General features: G+C 42.8%; 1 protein-coding gene and 1 long non-coding RNA gene across 2 annotated transcripts in view; one reads left to right on the forward strand and one right to left on the reverse strand.

Annotated features, from left to right (window-relative positions):
- LOC142097133 (integrin alpha-M-like) overlaps positions 1 to 18,066 on the reverse strand; it is a 79,916-nt gene that overhangs the window by 23,251 nt on the left and 38,599 nt on the right. Inside the window, exons 8-16 of the mRNA XM_075178738.1 lie at positions 15,621 to 15,774; positions 15,364 to 15,508; positions 9,050 to 9,123; positions 8,053 to 8,185; positions 7,358 to 7,497; positions 7,059 to 7,196; positions 4,197 to 4,433; positions 1,257 to 1,387; positions 283 to 437 (exon numbers count right to left, since the gene is read on the reverse strand). Of these exons, the coding sequence (XP_075034839.1) occupies positions 283 to 437; positions 1,257 to 1,387; positions 4,197 to 4,433; positions 7,059 to 7,196; positions 7,358 to 7,497; positions 8,053 to 8,185; positions 9,050 to 9,123; positions 15,364 to 15,508; positions 15,621 to 15,774 (1,307 nt within the window). The remainder of the gene's footprint in view (positions 1 to 282; positions 438 to 1,256; positions 1,388 to 4,196; positions 4,434 to 7,058; positions 7,197 to 7,357; positions 7,498 to 8,052; positions 8,186 to 9,049; positions 9,124 to 15,363; positions 15,509 to 15,620; positions 15,775 to 18,066) is intronic.
- On the forward strand, positions 6,729 to 6,992 carry LOC142097148 (uncharacterized). Its single transcript, XR_012678135.1, has 2 exons — positions 6,729 to 6,787; positions 6,876 to 6,992. It is a non-coding gene; the product is annotated as an uncharacterized LOC142097148 (long non-coding RNA).

Raw genomic sequence — 18,066 nt, forward strand, 5'->3', positions numbered from 1 at the left:
CAGTTATCTATCTTCATCTAATGTTCTTCTCCAGTGTCACCCCTCTATTACCAACCCCATTTCTCCCTCTAATCTATCTCTAGTGACACTTCTCTATTACAAACCCAACATCTACCTAAAAACTCCCTCTCCGGTGTCACCCAACTATTAGCAAACCCCCATCTTCCTTTGTTATTCTTCTGTAGTGGCACCATCTACTAAAGAAACCCCATTACCCTCATCCCCAGAGTCTCCACTTGTTACCCTATATATTCCCCAGTCTATACTCATTTCCACTCTCACCTGTAGCACTGATGCTCCTCAGTGCGCTGGTAAAACACACATTAATAGTTGTTGGAGGGTCTTTTCTACTGGATTCTGAACATTCATAGGACGAAAGCGGAATTTCACGAGGTTCAATTCTTATCGATACTGAGACAGCCAGGACTGGGCGAGAGCTGAGTGAGAGGCAAAGAATGAGAATAACCGATGAGTGACTGAGAGATGACATCACACAGAGAAACAAGAACAGAACCTAAGCATAAACCAATAAACCATTATAGGATCCAGAGTGACATCACATAAAGAACCACTGTACAATCCACAGAAATTACTAACGCAGAAATCAAAGAACCACTATAATATTATGGGTGACATCACACAATGAGACATTTTAAGTAACCGAGTGAGATCACAGACGCGATATCTGAAAGGTAAAGTATATAATAAATCTAACATGGCAGAAGACGTTATTCCTATACATTTAAAAACAACGGTTCAATATCAGGTTGAAGTTACATTGTAAGAGAAAAGGTCACTGTAAAATGTGTTTACAATGTTCTCTGAGATAGGTATAAATCAGAGATTCATAACAGGTAATTGCCAATATTTCAACTGGGTAGAATTGGTAAAACAGGGATATTATGTAGATTGCTGGGGTCAGGAGTTTGATTCCCCACCAGGGGTTCCTTATCTGTGTGTGGTTTGTATGTTCTCTCCATCTATGAGTAGGTTTCCTCTGGGTGCTCCAGTTTCCTCCCATACTCCAAAAACATACTAGTAGGTTAACTGGCATCTGACAATATTAACCTTATTGTGCTTGTGTCTGTATCTCTGTGTTAAGGAATTTAAATTGTAAGTTCCAGTTGGGCAGGGACTGATGTGAATAACAAATATACTGTGTACAGCGCTGGGGAATTGGTGGCGCTTTATAAATAAATGATGATAATGATAAATTGGGAATAATTTAATTCACAGTATAGAAACTAAACTCTAACCTCAATATAAGGACTCGACCTTCACTCCCCACGGTAAGATCTGGAAGACCATCTTTAGTCATGTCCAGGTTTCCAGCCACCGACTTTCCAAAAAACATCATGCGGCTTGTAAAGAGACTTCCTGCAACACGCTGGGGAAGAAGAATATACAGTGACAATAGGAAACCAGTCCACAATGTGACAGAGGAGAGAGTGTAAATGGGATGTTTCACACAGTTTGCAAAGCACAAGAGTGAAGCATGGGGAGCTTAGCTGACAGTCAAGAGGGACATCAAGTGTCCTGGATCTACATAATGACCAGTCTGCCAGTGCAAACAATTTTCCATCCTACACACTTCAAGGAACACAGTTACTCTCCTCCTACTCTATTCTACTTCCCAGAAACTAGAAGTGGACCTAGGTTTGTGGAGTAGTGGAAAAGAGGTGCCATGTGCAACGGTGTAACCATCACATCATAGTTCAACCTCTTACTCCTCATTACTCTCCTTATCATTAACAAATTGCATTAAAACTTCTTTTTTATTCCTAAAAAACTCTTCATTTATATCTGAAATGAATCATGAGAGTGAGGGGACATCGGAAAGTGTTTATTACATGTTGTCATTTGTAAGTATGAAGCTTTGTCACACTTTGGGCAAAGTGCTTCAATAGATGTGTTTCTACACCGAAGTGCAACAGGAAGGTGCAAAACATGACCCATTAGAGTATAGGACAATAACCAATGTCCTCCAATTCAGAGTTGGAGAAGTCCTTCTAAGTGATGGCAATGTCCATTCAAAGCTCTGCACAGCTAGATACGCCACTAAAATGTGTCCTATCCACCCCGTCACCTCAACTCAATAATCTTGCCCTATTTACTGCTCGGCAAGACTAAACTCTGACTCCTCAAGGAATGCCCTCATTCTGTGAAATCCTTCAAGCTACTGGTGAAATTTCTTTGGAAATGGCATCATCCTGCGCTGAAAACCTTTGCACTTGGGTGGATATCTTGGAGCACTTACACTAATCGAGATCTATAGCACAAGAGGATTTTATGAAGCTCCTTTTATCAAAGAGTAAAATGACTCACATTACATATAGTACAAGTAAAGGTTATGAAGATCGTACTTGTGCTGTATACATTGTGGAAAATATGTCCGGGACAGGCCTAATCCACCTGTGCCTCTCCAGGTGTTGTGAATCTACAAGTCCCAGCATGCCCTTCCAGCAATCAGCTGGCTATCCATTGGCAAAGCATGCTGGGGCTTGTAGTTTCACAACACACGGAGAGCCACAAATTGTCCAGGCCTGTTCTGAGAGGAGACTGCACACTATTTTGCATCTCTTTTCCATACAGATACTAACACTGACCATCTTGGAATGTTTTCACTATGGCAAGACTCATGCTGGTTAAAGGGTTTGTCAAGCACTGGGGCCGGTTGAAGATTTGAATTTTCCAGCTGCTAATAGGTTTTATACATTAGCTCTGGCCAGAAAATTTTCTGATGAGAAACATAAGTAGGGAATGATTCTGATGAATTGCTGAGTTCCGGCGAGACGGAGATGATTCTGATGGATCTTTCCATTCTTGACTTCCAGTGTAATGCAGATTACATTGATGGATATTCTCATTCCAGAATTCGTACGAAATGGAGATGGTTCTGATGGATGTTCTTATTCCTGAGTTCCTGCGAGATGGAGATGATTCTGATGGATGGTCTCATTCCTGAGTTCCTGCGAGATGGATATGATTCTGATGGATGGTCTTATTTCTGAGTTCCTGTGAGATGAAGATGATTCTGATGGATGTTCTCATTCCTGAATTCCTTTGGGGTGGAAATGATTCTGATGGATATCCTCATCCCTGAATTGCTTTGAGGTGGAGATGATTCTGATGGATGGTCTCATTCCTGAGTTCCTGCGAGATGGATATGATTCTGATGGATGGTCTTATTTCTGAGTTCCTGTGAGTGGGAGATGATTCTGATGGATATTCTCATTCCTGAGTTCCTGTGAGATGAAGATGATTCTGATGGATATTCTCATTCCTGAGTTCCTGTGAGATGAAGATGATTCTGATGGATATCCTCCTTCCTGAATTCCTTTAAGGTGAAGATGATTCTGATGGATATTCTCATTCCTGAGTTCCTGTGAGATGAAGATGATTCTGATGGATATCCTCCTTCCTGAATTCCTTTGAGGTGGAGATGATTCTGATGGATATTCTCATACCTGAGTTCCTGTGAGATGAAGATGATTCTGATGGATATCCTCCTTCCTGAATTCCTTTAAGGTGAAGATGATTCTTATGGATATTCTCTTTGCTGAGATTCAGCGAGATGGAGATGACTCTTTTGAAAGTAGTAAGATATGGATCTCACAGGCTTTTCCAGTACAGATCTGATCATTGAGAAGAGATATTTCCTTTCTATTCCAAAAAGAGATAATTTTGATGTATGGACTACAGTGCAAATTGATTCTTATTGTTAGTTTAATTTGAGTGTTCATGGCAACAGTCATCAGTAGGGTAAAGCTAGAGGTACTTGTTCTGTATACAATGTGGAAAATAAAAGGTTACAGAAATTAATGAATGAGATCTTTTGGGAATAATATCTGATAGAAGATTGTTTATTCAAAAATTAATTTTCAGGGTCCAAGATGTTGTACTGAAAGATTTTGTGTGTTGCAGGGTTTTTTTTTTTTTTTTACTGTAATTGAGAGATAAATTTCTAGGTCCTGATTTAGATAATAGCTTTCTGGTGATGACTTTGAAGAGAACTAGTTTACAATTAGTTGGAGCAGTTACTACAGTTTCTGGTACTGATTATGTTTTTATAATTTTGTGGAGTTTATGTGACACAATTCAGTATAACTCTTGTGTGATTTACATTTTGACTACTTTTTTCTATTTGGGTTGTGGTTTGTGATATTTACTGATGACAGTCTTTGCAGTATTCTCACCTGTATATATGAAGTCCTGAAGCCCTCAGACTGGCCTGGGAAGATGTACAGAGCCCCCTGATTGTTGTCCTCACAGGGGGCCCCGATGGCCAGGTCAGGAAATGGATCTCCAGTCAGGTCTGGTAGAATAGAGATGGCAGAACCAAAATGACCCTCAGACTGGCTGCTTTCACCCTGCAGGGTCTGGGGACATGTGAAGGTGACGAGGTTCTTCATGGGAATACGAGGATTCGTGACCTGGGACCAAACACACTCAGATCAGCTTAATTTTCTGCCATTTATGCTCAAGAAAACATATAGATAATATTGACCTTAGTTATATATGATATAACTGCACAGTACACAAAGAAAGAGGAACAGTTGTAAAATGGTTTTAGTAACATTGACAACAAATATAAATAAAAATATGAGGTAGAATAATGTGAGAAAAAAGGAAGAAAAAGCCATTGACATCAATTATGAAGCAACATGAGAACGACTCGTCCCTCCAGGTTAATCGTTGTCTGTCTTTCATTGCAGCTCTCTTTTCTCTTATATGCTGGAATGTGTAATATTTAACAGTACACTATAGTGGAACCTTAGACCACCGTACACATACATTACGATATAGCAGACAGACAGGAAAGCTGCACGAACACAAGGGTCTGTAGATCCGTTATATGGTTACTGTCAGGCAGCTGAGTGGTGTACACTGTCTGCATACTGATCAATCAAGGCTGGAAATATTGATAGATAAGAATAAACAGAACAACTATTAAAATAAATTAATGTGGGTAAATCATTTATCTGAGCTAGAGAACCCCTTTAATAAGTAAAACATTATACAAAATGATATAAAAAGATAATTAAAAAGATGAATGTAGCAACATTTCCCCATATTCAGAAAACCCTTGATCAACTACAACACATTTTTTAAACTTTTTAAATCTTTGACATCCCCATCAATTGATCCTCCAACCTGTCATCTAATCTCACTAACTGGATTACCAGGTGGATTAGTCTGGTGAAACCAGACACACCTGTGTATCCCAAATCCACAGTAGGAAACACTATATATAATAGGTCTGGTTCATGTACTACTCTCATCATCTTATCTCAGAACTCCAGTAACAACTACTAATTTACATTTGCTAATGAAAGTCTCGCCTGAGCAGGGATGGGGCACAGGTATATTCTAATGGAGGTCTCACCTGAGCAGGGATGGGGCACACGTATATTCTAATGGAGGTCTCACCTGAGCAGGGATGGGGCACAGGTATATTCCAATGGAGGTCTCACCTGAGCAGGGATGGGGCACATGTATATTTTAATCTAGGCCTCACCTGAGCAGGGATGGGGCACAGGTATATTCTAATGGAGGTCTCACCTGAGCATGGATGGGGCACAGGTATATTCTAATGGAGGTCTCACCTCATCAGGGATGGGGCACAGGTATATTTTAATTTAGGCCTCATCTGAGCAGTGATGGGGCACAGGTATATTCTAATGGAGGTCTCACCTGAGCAGGGATGGGGCACAGGTATATTCTAATGGAGGTCTCACCTGAGCATGGATGGGGCACAGGTATATTCTAATGGAGGTCTCACCTGAGTAGGGATAAGACACAGGTATATTTTAATCTAGGCCTCACCTGAGCAGGGATGGGGCACAGGTATATTCTAAAGGAGGTCTCACCTGAGCAGGGATGGGGTACAGGTATATTCTAATGGAGGTCTCACCTGAGCAGGGATGGGGCACAGGTATATTCTAATGGAGGTCTCACCTGAGCAGGGATGGGGCACAGGTATATTCTAATGGAGGTCTCACCTGAGCAGGGATGGAGCACAGGTATATTCTAATGGAGGTCTCACCTGAGCAGGGATGGGACACAGGTATATTCTAATGGAGGTCTCACCTGAGCAGGGATGGGGCACAGGTATATTCTAATGGAGGTCTCACCTGAGCATGGATGGGACACAGGTATATTCTAATGGAGGTCTCACCTGAGCAGGGATGAGGCACAGGTATATTCTAATGGAGGTCTCACTTGAGCAGGGATGGGACACAGGTATATTCTAATGGAGGTCTCACCTGAGCAGGGATAGGACACAGGTATATTCTAATGGAGGTCTCAACTGAGCAGGGATGGGACACAGGTATATTCTAATGGAGGTCTCACCTGAGCAGGGATGGGGCACATGTATAATTTAATCTAGGCCTCACCTGAGCAGGGATGGGGCACAGGTATATTCTAATGGAGGTCTCACCTGAGCATGGATGGGGCACAGGTATATTCTAATGGAGGTCTCACCTCAGCAGGGATGGGGCACAGGTATATTTTAATTTAGGCCTCATCTGAGCAGTGATGGGGCACAGGTATATTCTAATGGAGGTCTCACCTGAGCAGGGATGGGGCACAGGTATATTCTAATGGAGGTCTCACCTGAGCATGGATGGGGCACAGGTATATTCTAATGGAGGTCTCACCTCAGCAGGGATGGGGCACAGGTATATTTTAATTTAGGCCTCATCTGAGCAGTGATGGGGCACAGGTATATTCTAATGGAGGTCTCACCTGAGCAGGGATGGGGCACAGGTATATTCTAATGGAGGTCTCACCTGAGCATGGATGAGGCACAGGTATATTCTAATGGAGATCTCACCTGAGCAGGGATGGAACACAGGTATATTCTAACGGAGGTCTCACCTGAGCAGGGATAGGACACAGGTATATTCTAATGGAGGTCTCACCTGAGCAGGGATAGGACACAGGTATATTCTAATGGAGGTCTCACCTGAGCAGGGATAGGACACAGGTATATTATAATGGAGGTCTCACCTGAGCAGGGATGGGACACAGTTATATTCTAATGGAGGTCTCACCTGAACAGGGATGGGACACAGGTACACACGACCACCTGCAGCTCTCGGAGAGTAATATGTTGGGGCCCCAACCACAAGGAGAAATTTGGAGGATTTCACACGGGCCACACTCAACACAGAACCAAAGTATGACCCAATCTGAAAGGACAAAATACATCACAAAAGTGAGGAAACTACTTACATTGGGGAAAAGTAATTGGTTTGTGTTATGGTAAAATATGATCTGTAAACATGTTATACAAGGTTGAATATAGGAGAACTGTTAAATATATTTCATGATAAAATAGATTCCAAGTCACCTGATCGCCATGAACTGTAGCCTTCTGGTACCATTGTGAGGTGCTCGGGTCAGTTCGGAAGATCAGGACCCTCCCAGTATGTTGGTATCTTGGAGCACCGATCGCGATCAGATCATCTTTCACTTGCTGCACGGCATAACCTGGAGATGTCAGACACATATTCAGTGAATCAAAAGCCTGAATCAGGTTTATTTCTCTGGATATGAGTTCCTCAGTTGGCCGCTGACTACACAGAACTCCTGTTATCAATAAATGCATATCTTCTCATATCATCATTGCTGGTCCCTCCCCTAAATTTTGCTACGGGGTCTGGGAATGCCGTGTTCTGTCCATCTGCATTGCAATCCAAGGGCACTTATCTGTGTTCTTGTGTTACACTCATTATCCAGTTTAATCCATCATATTACCTTTTTTATTAGTTCCTAAAGGTAAATGTGCCAAAGTGGCTTGCCCCATCTGTTTGTGTGTTTATCTATGTCTGGGCAAGTCAGGTAGGAGTTATCAGGGTCGTACCCTGGTGGGTGAAGAGATAGCATCTACTGCAGTAGAGAGAGTGATCCAGAGTAGGCCTTGTGTCATCAACCAAATAATATTTCATAACCACTAGAGCAGGCCTGCCCAGTATAATTTCAAATCACATTAATAACCAACAGTGCCATACTCAGCACTGCTCTATACCACACATATGTTCTCACCTAGATAGGAGTCCCTCATGTCAGTCTCGCCCTTTGTAGTGTTTATCCAGGTACCACTCTGCTGCCTATTCCTGTAGTTATATACCCCCCCTGACCAGTCGTACGCTCCAACTGCCCCGAGGATTGGCCCATCCTGAGGAGGAGAAAACATGGTTAATAGAGGCAGAGAGAAAAGATAGAGATTTCCTGCAATATCCGAACTAGAATCATCATATCAATATGAGTTCATCCAACCAGTACAGACACATGGGATAAGGGTCAGGATCTACGTCCAATGTGGCGTTACTTGTGACTTGTTACTTTATGGCATATTAGTCACAAAGTGATAGCCGCTGTTTCACAAAAGCATTTACTGCCAAATGCAGTAATGATCTGATTAGAATTGGGCATCATGGCAGTTTAGGGCCAATTGTGCATTAGTGGCTGTGATAATGCAGTGTGTGTGGCCGGACTGTTCTGTAACCTGATGCTCCAGCTGAAATAGGTCCTTATTGTCCCTTAGGTTACATCAACATTAGATTTTAGCATCCAAACATCATGAGAGGCACAGTTTAGCGCTCAGTGGGTTAGTTAGGTGCTACAGAGTCATAAACAACCATTTAAGCGTTGATATCACAATTATTTTTCCTCTTTTAATTTTAATATTTCCTCTGAATATCAGCACTCTCATATCATCAATACTGTGGTATAGACATATATTGGACATCTTATTCAGTATTGTGTGCAGTGAAGAATCATTCTGGCGCTCTGTGTGTGTTTGGTTTGGCAATATGGTGATAACCTGGAACCTCACAGTGGGGTAATTTGTATCATCGTTACTGATACAGAAATGATTGTCCTATTTTCCTGAGCCTTGTAAGGTCAGAGATGCTCCAGTGCATCCTGCAGATAGCTCAATAAAGGACATCTGCTGACCTACAAGCAGTTATACAGGTATCTACAAGAGTGGATTAATGGAGTGATAGCCTACAAGTTAAATACTAATTCTGATATGTACCGGTGTTAGGGTCCCACTGAATCCCTCCTGAGACATCTCGACCGTAAAAGAACTTGCCGCGTTTGACTGTGTCCCTGAGAGAAAGAGAGAGAGAGAGAGAGATCAGATAGCACTTCTAGGACAGACAGTATCTGATCTGTAAGAAGTATGTAGGTTATAAAGGCACTCTAACCTCAACATGTTTTGCTTGACTGAGCCTAGAATAAAGGAAAGTTATGCCAAGCAAAGTTTTAGTTTACCCATCTGTGTATGAACAAATGTAGAAGTTTGTGACAGCGTCCTCTTTTACCTGACCTCAGTTATTTCTTTCCATAGACCTACAGTCAGCAATGACCCCAAAGACATTAGACAACATCACAATCACGAATTCAAGTCAACTGAGAACCAATGTGTTTAAATGGGGCACTCATAGAATAGAATCAATGTAAAACTTATTGAATTTTATTGATATACATTAAAATAAAATCATCAAAAATAGTAAATAGTAGAGTAGTGAAATATTAAAAGATGTAATTGACAAATTAAACCAAAATGATTTGTGAATATCTGTTAAGACTAGCAATCTCTGCTAGTACATAGATAGATAATGGGCTAATTGCTGTTGCGTTACAGTGATAATACTCCAATTTGGATTCTCCCTTCTCCGTAGTAAGGAAGCTATTCCCCGTACTCAGAACGCTATTCTAAGAGTACGGGGCATAGCTTCCTTACTACGGAGAAGGGAGAATCCAGATTGGAGTATTATCACTGTAACACAACAGCAATTAGCCCATTATCTTATTTAGTCCTTACATCCTAGTTATATGATCTATGTATCCACATAGAATACACTATTAATATATACCTTGATTGATTATATTAAAAGAAAGGACGGCGCGTACTAGCAGAGATTGCTAGTCTTAACAGATATTCACAAATCATTTTGGTTTAATTTGTCAATTACATCTTTTAATATTTCACTACTCTACTATTTTTGATGATTTTATTTTAATGTATATCAATAAAATTCAATAAGTTTTACATTGATTCTATTCTATGAGTGCCCCATTTAAACACATTGGTTCTCTGTTGACTTGAATTCTTGATATCTTGTGTGGGAGCACCACCTTCAGGATATATGGTACTACATAAAAATATTAATTATATGGATTAAAACAATTAAATAACCATAACCTAGAAGGATATAGAACACTCCTGGTGCGATTTACACGAGTTTAGTTGGTAACATCACAATCATGTCAGACCTTTCATTAGGCCACACCTGTGAGCTCTTTTGTTATGTGGGTCCTCATACTTGACTTCTACATTGTCCTGTGATTAGTATTCTCAGTAGGGCTGCTATAAGGGATTGTGGGGCCCGGTACAAATGAAACAGGCAGGCCCCTCCTCTTCTCTTTGACCATCCCCCATCGGTACAGTGTACGCTGATGTTGTGCATGGAACAATGACACCCTGAGCAACTATATGCTCCCCAGAAGTCCACCCATGCACTTTACATGCCCATCAAAGCCCCCTACATGTCCCTGAGACCTCACCACATGCCCCACAGACCTCACCACATGCCCCACAGACCTCCCCACATGCCCCACAGACCTCCCCACATGCCCCACAGACCTCACCACATGCCCCACAGACCTCACCACATGCCCCACAGATCTCACCACATGCCCTTTGCCACAGAAAAAGAGAGAAGATGGTTCTTTGAAAAACACAGCACAGATACTGTGAGATAGAGATATTCTGTATATTGCATTTACTGTAGGAATGTTTTACTAGTATTAGCACATGTCCAGAGACTGCCTTTGCACCCCAATTTAAAATACCTACCCCATATATTATAATAAACACTAAAAAACATATTATAAAAAGAGACACATCCACAGTAATCACCCCATGTCACTTATCTATCTTCCAAGTAGCAGGAGGCAGTCCACAGCCACATGTAGAGATGGAAGGGGTGGATGGCTGGGAAAAGAGAGGTGGAGGATGGGAGACAGCAGGCCTAGAAAGGAAGACAGTTCATTGGTGGCTGGTTCCAGGGGAGGAGCCAGCTACCAGGAGATACAGCAATGATGGTGCCTGCCCTATTTAGGATAGGGGTGACCCCAATAATGCTGCACAGTCCCTGCTCAATTTTCCAACCTGGGGCCCCACTCAGAATGAGACAGGATGAGGTCTGTCTGCCTGATGAGACCTGAACTTGCTGGAAGAAGAGACTGAATTGAGAAGTGAACAATGATGGGTATTAGGGATTCTAAGAGAATGGGAAGATCCAATCTGAAGACCACTGGATTAATGCATTTGACAATTACAAAAGTCCAATGAACCTGGGATGTTTTCTGCAGAGTTGTTTGAGTTAGATGTTTCATGTTGAGAGCCAGAGTCTGTCACCAACCTTAATAGAGCACTGTCTACGATGCAGATCTGCAAAGTGCTTAGATCTAAAAGAGGCTTGTTTGAGGGCAACATGAACCTTCCTCCATATTCATGTGATGCGAACAGCAGTATGGCGAACATCAGACAGACCTAAGGGAACCAGAGTGGCCAAAGTGTTTGTCAGAGGGTGGAAACCGAGGTTGCAGAAGAAGGGAGATACACGTGTGTATGAATGGCAGGCATTGTTGTAGGCGAATTTTGCCCATGGGGCAGGTTAGCCCAATTGTCATGAAATTTTAATACATATAAGCTTAGAAATTGCTCAAGAGATGGACTGTCGATGGTAAGCTTAGGACAAACTGAGTTTAATCCAAAGAAAGGTACATAAATATCTCTGGAAGGAAGCTACAAATTGAGAGACATGATGTTGATGGGAAGTCCATGCAGCCGGAAGACATGCTGGGTGAACAGGGAAGCCAAGGTTCATGCACACAGCAACCCTGAAAGTGGGATGAAGTGGGCCGTTTTACTGAAATGATCAATAGTTACCCAGAGGGTGTTATAGCCTGATGACTGAGACAAATCCACAATGAAGTCCATGGATAAGTGTGTCCAAGGTCTTTCTGGAACAGACAGTGGCATGAGTAGACGTACCGAACAATTACGGGACTACTTGTTCCTTGTGCAGACTTCATCAGAAAGCACAAACTCTCTGATATCAGCAGGCAAGGAGGGCAACACATGACACAGATTCTCAAAAGTCTTGGAAATTCCAGGATGTTCAAAGGTTTTGCTGTCATGAGACTCAGTGAATACGGCGCTCCTAAGGTCATCTGGAATGAACAACCTGTTAGTAGGAGCTTCAGTAGGTGTCAGATGCTGAAGATCATGCCCAGGTCTAGAGACAGGCCTGAAACGATGGAGGAAGCAGGAATAATAGGAAGGGGTTCAGTAGCTGAGAGATGAGTGGAGATGAAACTGCGTGACAAAGCATTGTCCCGTATGTTCCTAGAACCTAGTTGGAATGTAATGATGAATTTGAAACGGGTGAAGAAGAGGGCCCTGGAGTTTTCCTGGAGTTCAGGGTTTTAGCAGGCTGTATTTACTGGTCAGTGAATACTGAGATAACATGGGCTGCTCCCTCAAGCCAGTGTCACCACTCTTCGAACGCCCACTTGATAGCTAACAACTTTCGTTTTCCTAAATCATAATTGGTCTCTGCAGAAGAGATCTTCCGGGAGAGATATGCATAGGAGTGTTGACAATTGACTCTGTCAGCTCCCTTACGGGTAAGGATAGTGATGGATGTCATCAGTACAGAGAATGAAAGGATGAACCTCCTATAATAGTTAGCAGAGCCTAAGAATCTTTGAATGGCTTTCAAATTCGTAGGAAACGCCCAATCCTGGAATGCATGGACCTTGCTGGGATCCATAGAGAACACACAAGGGGAGATGACATACTCCAGGAATGTAACTTTGGTGACAATAAACTCGCACTTCTCTAGTTTAATGAGAGTATTCCTCTCTGACATGCTGGTGGTGTTGTGCCAGGGACTGGGAATAGGTCAAGATGTCATCCTGGATGAAATCCCATGGGACACCATTGATCAGGTCCTGGAAAACAGTGGGTGCGTGGCAGAGACCAAATGGCATGACCAGGTACTCGTAGTGACCCGAGTGGGTATTGAAGGCGGTTTTCCACACATTGCCTTCTTTAATCCAGACCGGATTATAAACTCCCTGCAAATCAATCTTAGAAAATATAGTGGCCTGTTTGAGTTGGTCAAAGAGAACAGAGATAAGGGGAAGCGGATATGTGTTTCTGATCGTTGCTTTGTTTAGGTCACGAAACTCTATGCACCAACTCCCATCCTTCTTGAAGACATAAAAGAAACCGGCTCCTAACTGTGACTTAGATAGCCTGATAAACCCTTTCTGCAGGTTTTCCTCCACAAACATTTCCATAGCCTTGGTCTCTGGATTTGAAAGTGCATATAATCTACCTTTGGGTAGCTTAGAGCCAGGGATGAGGTCGGTGATACAATCATCTGCCTGATGGGTAGGTGAAAAGTTCGCCTTCTTAAAAAAAAAATCTTTGAAATCCTGATAGGGAATGGGAAGCTGCTCGGAACAAGGCTACAGGACCCAGAGGGGTAAGGTCAGACAGGTGGAGGAGCAGGTCGTACTCCAACGAAAGATCTCCCCCTTGATCTAATCAATAGGGTTGTGGCACTGGAGCCATGGATGCCCCAGAATCAGAAGAACAGAAGGACAGGAGACCAGGTAGAAAGAGAGGGTTGTGAAATGGAGAGTACACACCTACACACCAAAAGTTGCAGAAGTGGAGACTTAGAAATAATTCTGCCTCCAGTCAAGTGGTTTCCATCCAATTCCTAAAGTCTGGATGAATTCCACACCAAGGAAAGTACCGGTTGCGCCACTATCCAAAAACGCGGAGACAGAGGTGAAATTAGCACCAAAGGCAATTTGGGCAGGAATCAAAACAGAATTTTTGGAAGAGACTATCTGAAGACTTAGGCGCTCCTCTTCCTTAATGCTTAGGCCTGATATTTTCCCGCCTTGTTAGGGCAGGAACAAAGGAGCGTTGATTTGATCTTTCCTCAGGGAAAAGACAATAAGCACCCAATTGCATTGGTTCAGATGATTCCAGAGGTGCAGAATAGGAGACCGGATGGGTACAGGATGATGATACCTCCTTCTCAGCTTTCCTTTCTTTAATCCTTCGGTCAATATTATCCACCAACTGCATGAGACTCTCTAGAGTAGTTGGTGAAGGATATTGCACCAGGGAGTCCTTGATCTGCACGGACAAACCAAGGCAAAAATGACTGCGAAGGGCAGGGTGACACCACACGCCATTGGTGGACCAGTGCCTGAATTCAGCACAGTACTCTTCATCAGTCTGCTGACCTTGTCTCAGGGACCTTAGATTTGTCACGCGATCCGGATCACCATAGAGAAGGCCCAGGGTGTTAAAAAATACATCAACAGACTGCAGGGCAGGACTACTTGGACCTAAGCTGAAAGCCCAAGATTGAGAGTCACCCTGGAGAAGGAAGATGACACTACCAAACCTTTTGTTGCTCAGATCCCGAGGAGCGGGGTCTTAAATGAAAATAGAGCATGTAACTGTAATTTAAGTTGCAGAACAGGCTCGGTCCCCAGAGAAGCAGTCGGTTAATTTAACTCGTGCTCACCTGCGGTACCAGGGTGACCTGAGAGGACTTTGAGGCTTCCTCCTGAATGAATAAATTGTCTGAATGTGGCCAGCTAGGACCTGAACAGGACTAGGGGGTAAATGTATTAATGTCCGGATTCATCAACTTCGGCGTGTTCAGCGTCTTCGGCGATTAAATTTAAAGCTGCGCTGCATTGTAAAGGGAAACACAAGACTGGAGCTGGTCAGTAACGTGAAGTACAGAACCGCTATAACTTTCAGGGAGGCTAAACCCTTCCTGCCTTAAATAGTGATATTGCCCAATCAAAACATCAGGGCAAGAGCCCTCTAAATCAGCCACAAGAGGCTGATTGATTAATCAGATACCCCTGCTCATGCACCCGGCTGTAAGTTCTTGCCGGGACACAGCAGTGATTAACAGATCTGGGATGTGGTCAGAAGAAGCAACAGATGAGCCTTAGCAATAGCGGTTAATAACAGCTCCATACAGTTGCACCTCCCATGCCCCCTAGTGGCAGCCCTAAGTCTCAGCAGCTGAGAAGACAACACAAAAAAGGTAATATAGGGGTCAGAGATAACATATCCATCTGTAGGTATTTATAGTGGGACATTTTACACAAAAGTCAAACATCTGCAGGTGGGCCAAGCACGTTTTACGGGTGAACTAAGATTATTGAGTAAATAAACTTAAATGGAGGAGAAATGGAAGAAAGTAATAGGAGGTATGATCATATTACCTTCAATAGCAAAAATCTTGTCCTGCAGGGTATTCTGGAACTGACTGAGGGCTGAGAAGTCATGGACTTGCAGGATTCGGTCATCCGATGAGGCAATCGTTTGTAATTCTTTGTAAGCCGCACGATTTGTGAAGGCATCTCCCACCTGTGATCCAATCAAAGAACAATGAATAAACCCGGCATCCTATCACAAGTGTCCTACAGAACAGATATCTTAGTGGTCTTATGAATACGTGGCTTTGTATTATGATACTTACCCCAATGGCAAACCTAACAACCCCTTGTTTATCTGCTTCTGCAACTGAATCTTGAAGTGTCCTGGAATCACCATATATCTCTCCATCAGTTATGACAATAAGAAGTTTCTGGACTCTGTCCCGTGATCCAGCATTGGGGACAAAGAGCTCATATCTGGGGAGAGAAAAATAAAATTAAATATTTGTTTTGTTGTGGAGGGTCTGAAAGCAGGACACAGTAGCCACACAATGCCAACAGTTTCACCAAAGACTTATGTTTAACCATTGAGAATAATATTTGACCCCCTAAGATGGGGAGTGGGGGTTACACCAGGGTGTAATTTAGGAGAGATTGGAGTAGAATTTCCAGTGACAATTGGCAGGAAAAGCTCAGTTATTAAGAGCTGGTCATATACACTGCCTTCACCCCCTCATTATTATTATTATTAATTTTTATTTATACGGCGCCACTCAGTGTCCGTATCGCCGTACAGGGACAAACAAGTACAGTACAAGGTGGGAAGGCACGGTACAGTAAACAATAAGCACAGTAACTCAGTAAGCTCAAAGCACAGCTAGAGAGAGGGGGGAGGTAAGAACGGCAGGCGCCGGAGCCCAAGAGGAAGGGCGCGGATGACGGGGAGACCCCCAGAGAGGTGGGGGGAAAGGTAGCTGGAGAACAGAGTTAAAGGTGCAGGAAACAGGAGGAGAGATGGCCCTGCTCAAGGGAGCGTACAATCTAAGGGGAGGGGTAGACAGAATAGAGAGACACGGGGTGAGAGGAAGAGAAGGGGGAACGGAGGCAGATTAAGGGGAGGGGGAAGAGGGGAGGGAGGCAGAAAAGGTAGGAAGTTAAGTGGGAGACTGGAAGGCTTTGAGAAAGAGGTGGGTTTTTAGAGCCCGTTTGAAACTGGACAGAGTAGGGGATGTTCTGATGGAGGGAGGGAACTTGTTCCAGTGGAGGGGGGCAGCACGGGAGAAGTCTTGGATTCACGCGTGTGAGGAGGTAATCAGAGGGGAGGAGAGGCGACGGTCATTGGCAGATCAGAGAGGGTGGGATGGAGCATGAATAGAGATGAGGTTGGAGATGTAGGGAGAATTCATTCATGTATACTACAGAAACTCAGCGGTGACCGCCTTAAATTAAATTGAAATGTAATGACTAAATTACTTTATTAACAGAATTCAATAACTATTTATACACTACATTACAGGTAGAAATTTTAACAACGAAGTATAATGAATAAATAACTAATATCATTCACTATATTAAAGGAACTAAAGAATTTCTTTATATACAACAATATATTTAAAAGTTCTTCCATAGAAGTTACATTGCTGGCCATGGTTCCTGCAAGACACACCGATATATATGGCTGCAAATAACTAGGGATGAGCGGGCTCGGATATCTGAAATCCAAGCCCACCCGAACCTTGCCGATCCGAGACAGATCTGGGTATTGGCGCCAATTGCAAAACTGAAACCGAGGCTCTGAGTCATAATCCCGCAGTCGGATCTCGCGATACTCGGATCCTATAAATTCCCCGCTGGCCACCGCCATCTTCTCTCAGGCATTGATCAGGGTAGAGGGAGGTTGTGTTAGGTGGTCCTCTGCCCTGCTATATCCTGTGCTGTGCTGTGTTCTGCTCAGTCCAGTGGTGCTGTGTCCTGTGCTCTGTCCTTCTAAGGGCATTGTTATTTCCCCATTATTCCCAAGTGTTTAAAAAATAAAAAAAAGTTATTAAAAAAAATACCAAAAAAGAAATAATTGAAAAAAAAATTAATTACAACAAAATTTGCAAAACCAATCCTGCAGTATAAGCCCATTGGTACTGCAATATTACCAAGTTCACACATCCTGCAGTATAAGACCATTGGTACTGCAATATTACCAAGTTCACACATTCAACAGTAAAAGTCCAGTGGTGCTGTGTGCTGTGCTCTGACAATTTTGAGTCCAGTGGTGCTGCTGGGTCCTGTGTTGTGTCCTGTTCAGTCCAGTGGTGCTGTGTCCTGTGCTCTGTCCTTCTAAGAGCATTGTTATTTCCCCATTATTCCCAAGTTATAAAAAATTTAAAAAAAAGTTATAAAAAAAAATAAAAAAAAAATAATTATATAAAAAAAGAGATTAAAAAAAATATCCAAAAACAATCCTGCAGTATAAGTCCATTGATACTGCAATATTACAAAGTTCACTGATTCTGCAGTATAAGTCCAGTGGTACTCTTCTGTGCCGCATATAATTTTTAAAGGCTTTGCCGAGTGTGTGTGGCTTAGGGGTACGCTCTGTTGTGCTACATATAATGGAAAAATTTGGAGGATAAAGCTGCGAGGAAAAAGCTCAGTTTTCCTAAAAGAGCCGCTGGCGGGGATGCTGATAACATCTGGTCCGGACTGAAGGACCTGCCAACCATTGCAGACATGTCTACTGTCGCTACATTGGATGCTGTCACAATAGAAAAAATT

Source organism: Mixophyes fleayi, chromosome 7 (assembly GCF_038048845.1).
Source record: "Mixophyes fleayi isolate aMixFle1 chromosome 7, aMixFle1.hap1, whole genome shotgun sequence".
NCBI classification, from domain to species: Eukaryota; Metazoa; Chordata; class Amphibia; order Anura; family Limnodynastidae; genus Mixophyes; species Mixophyes fleayi.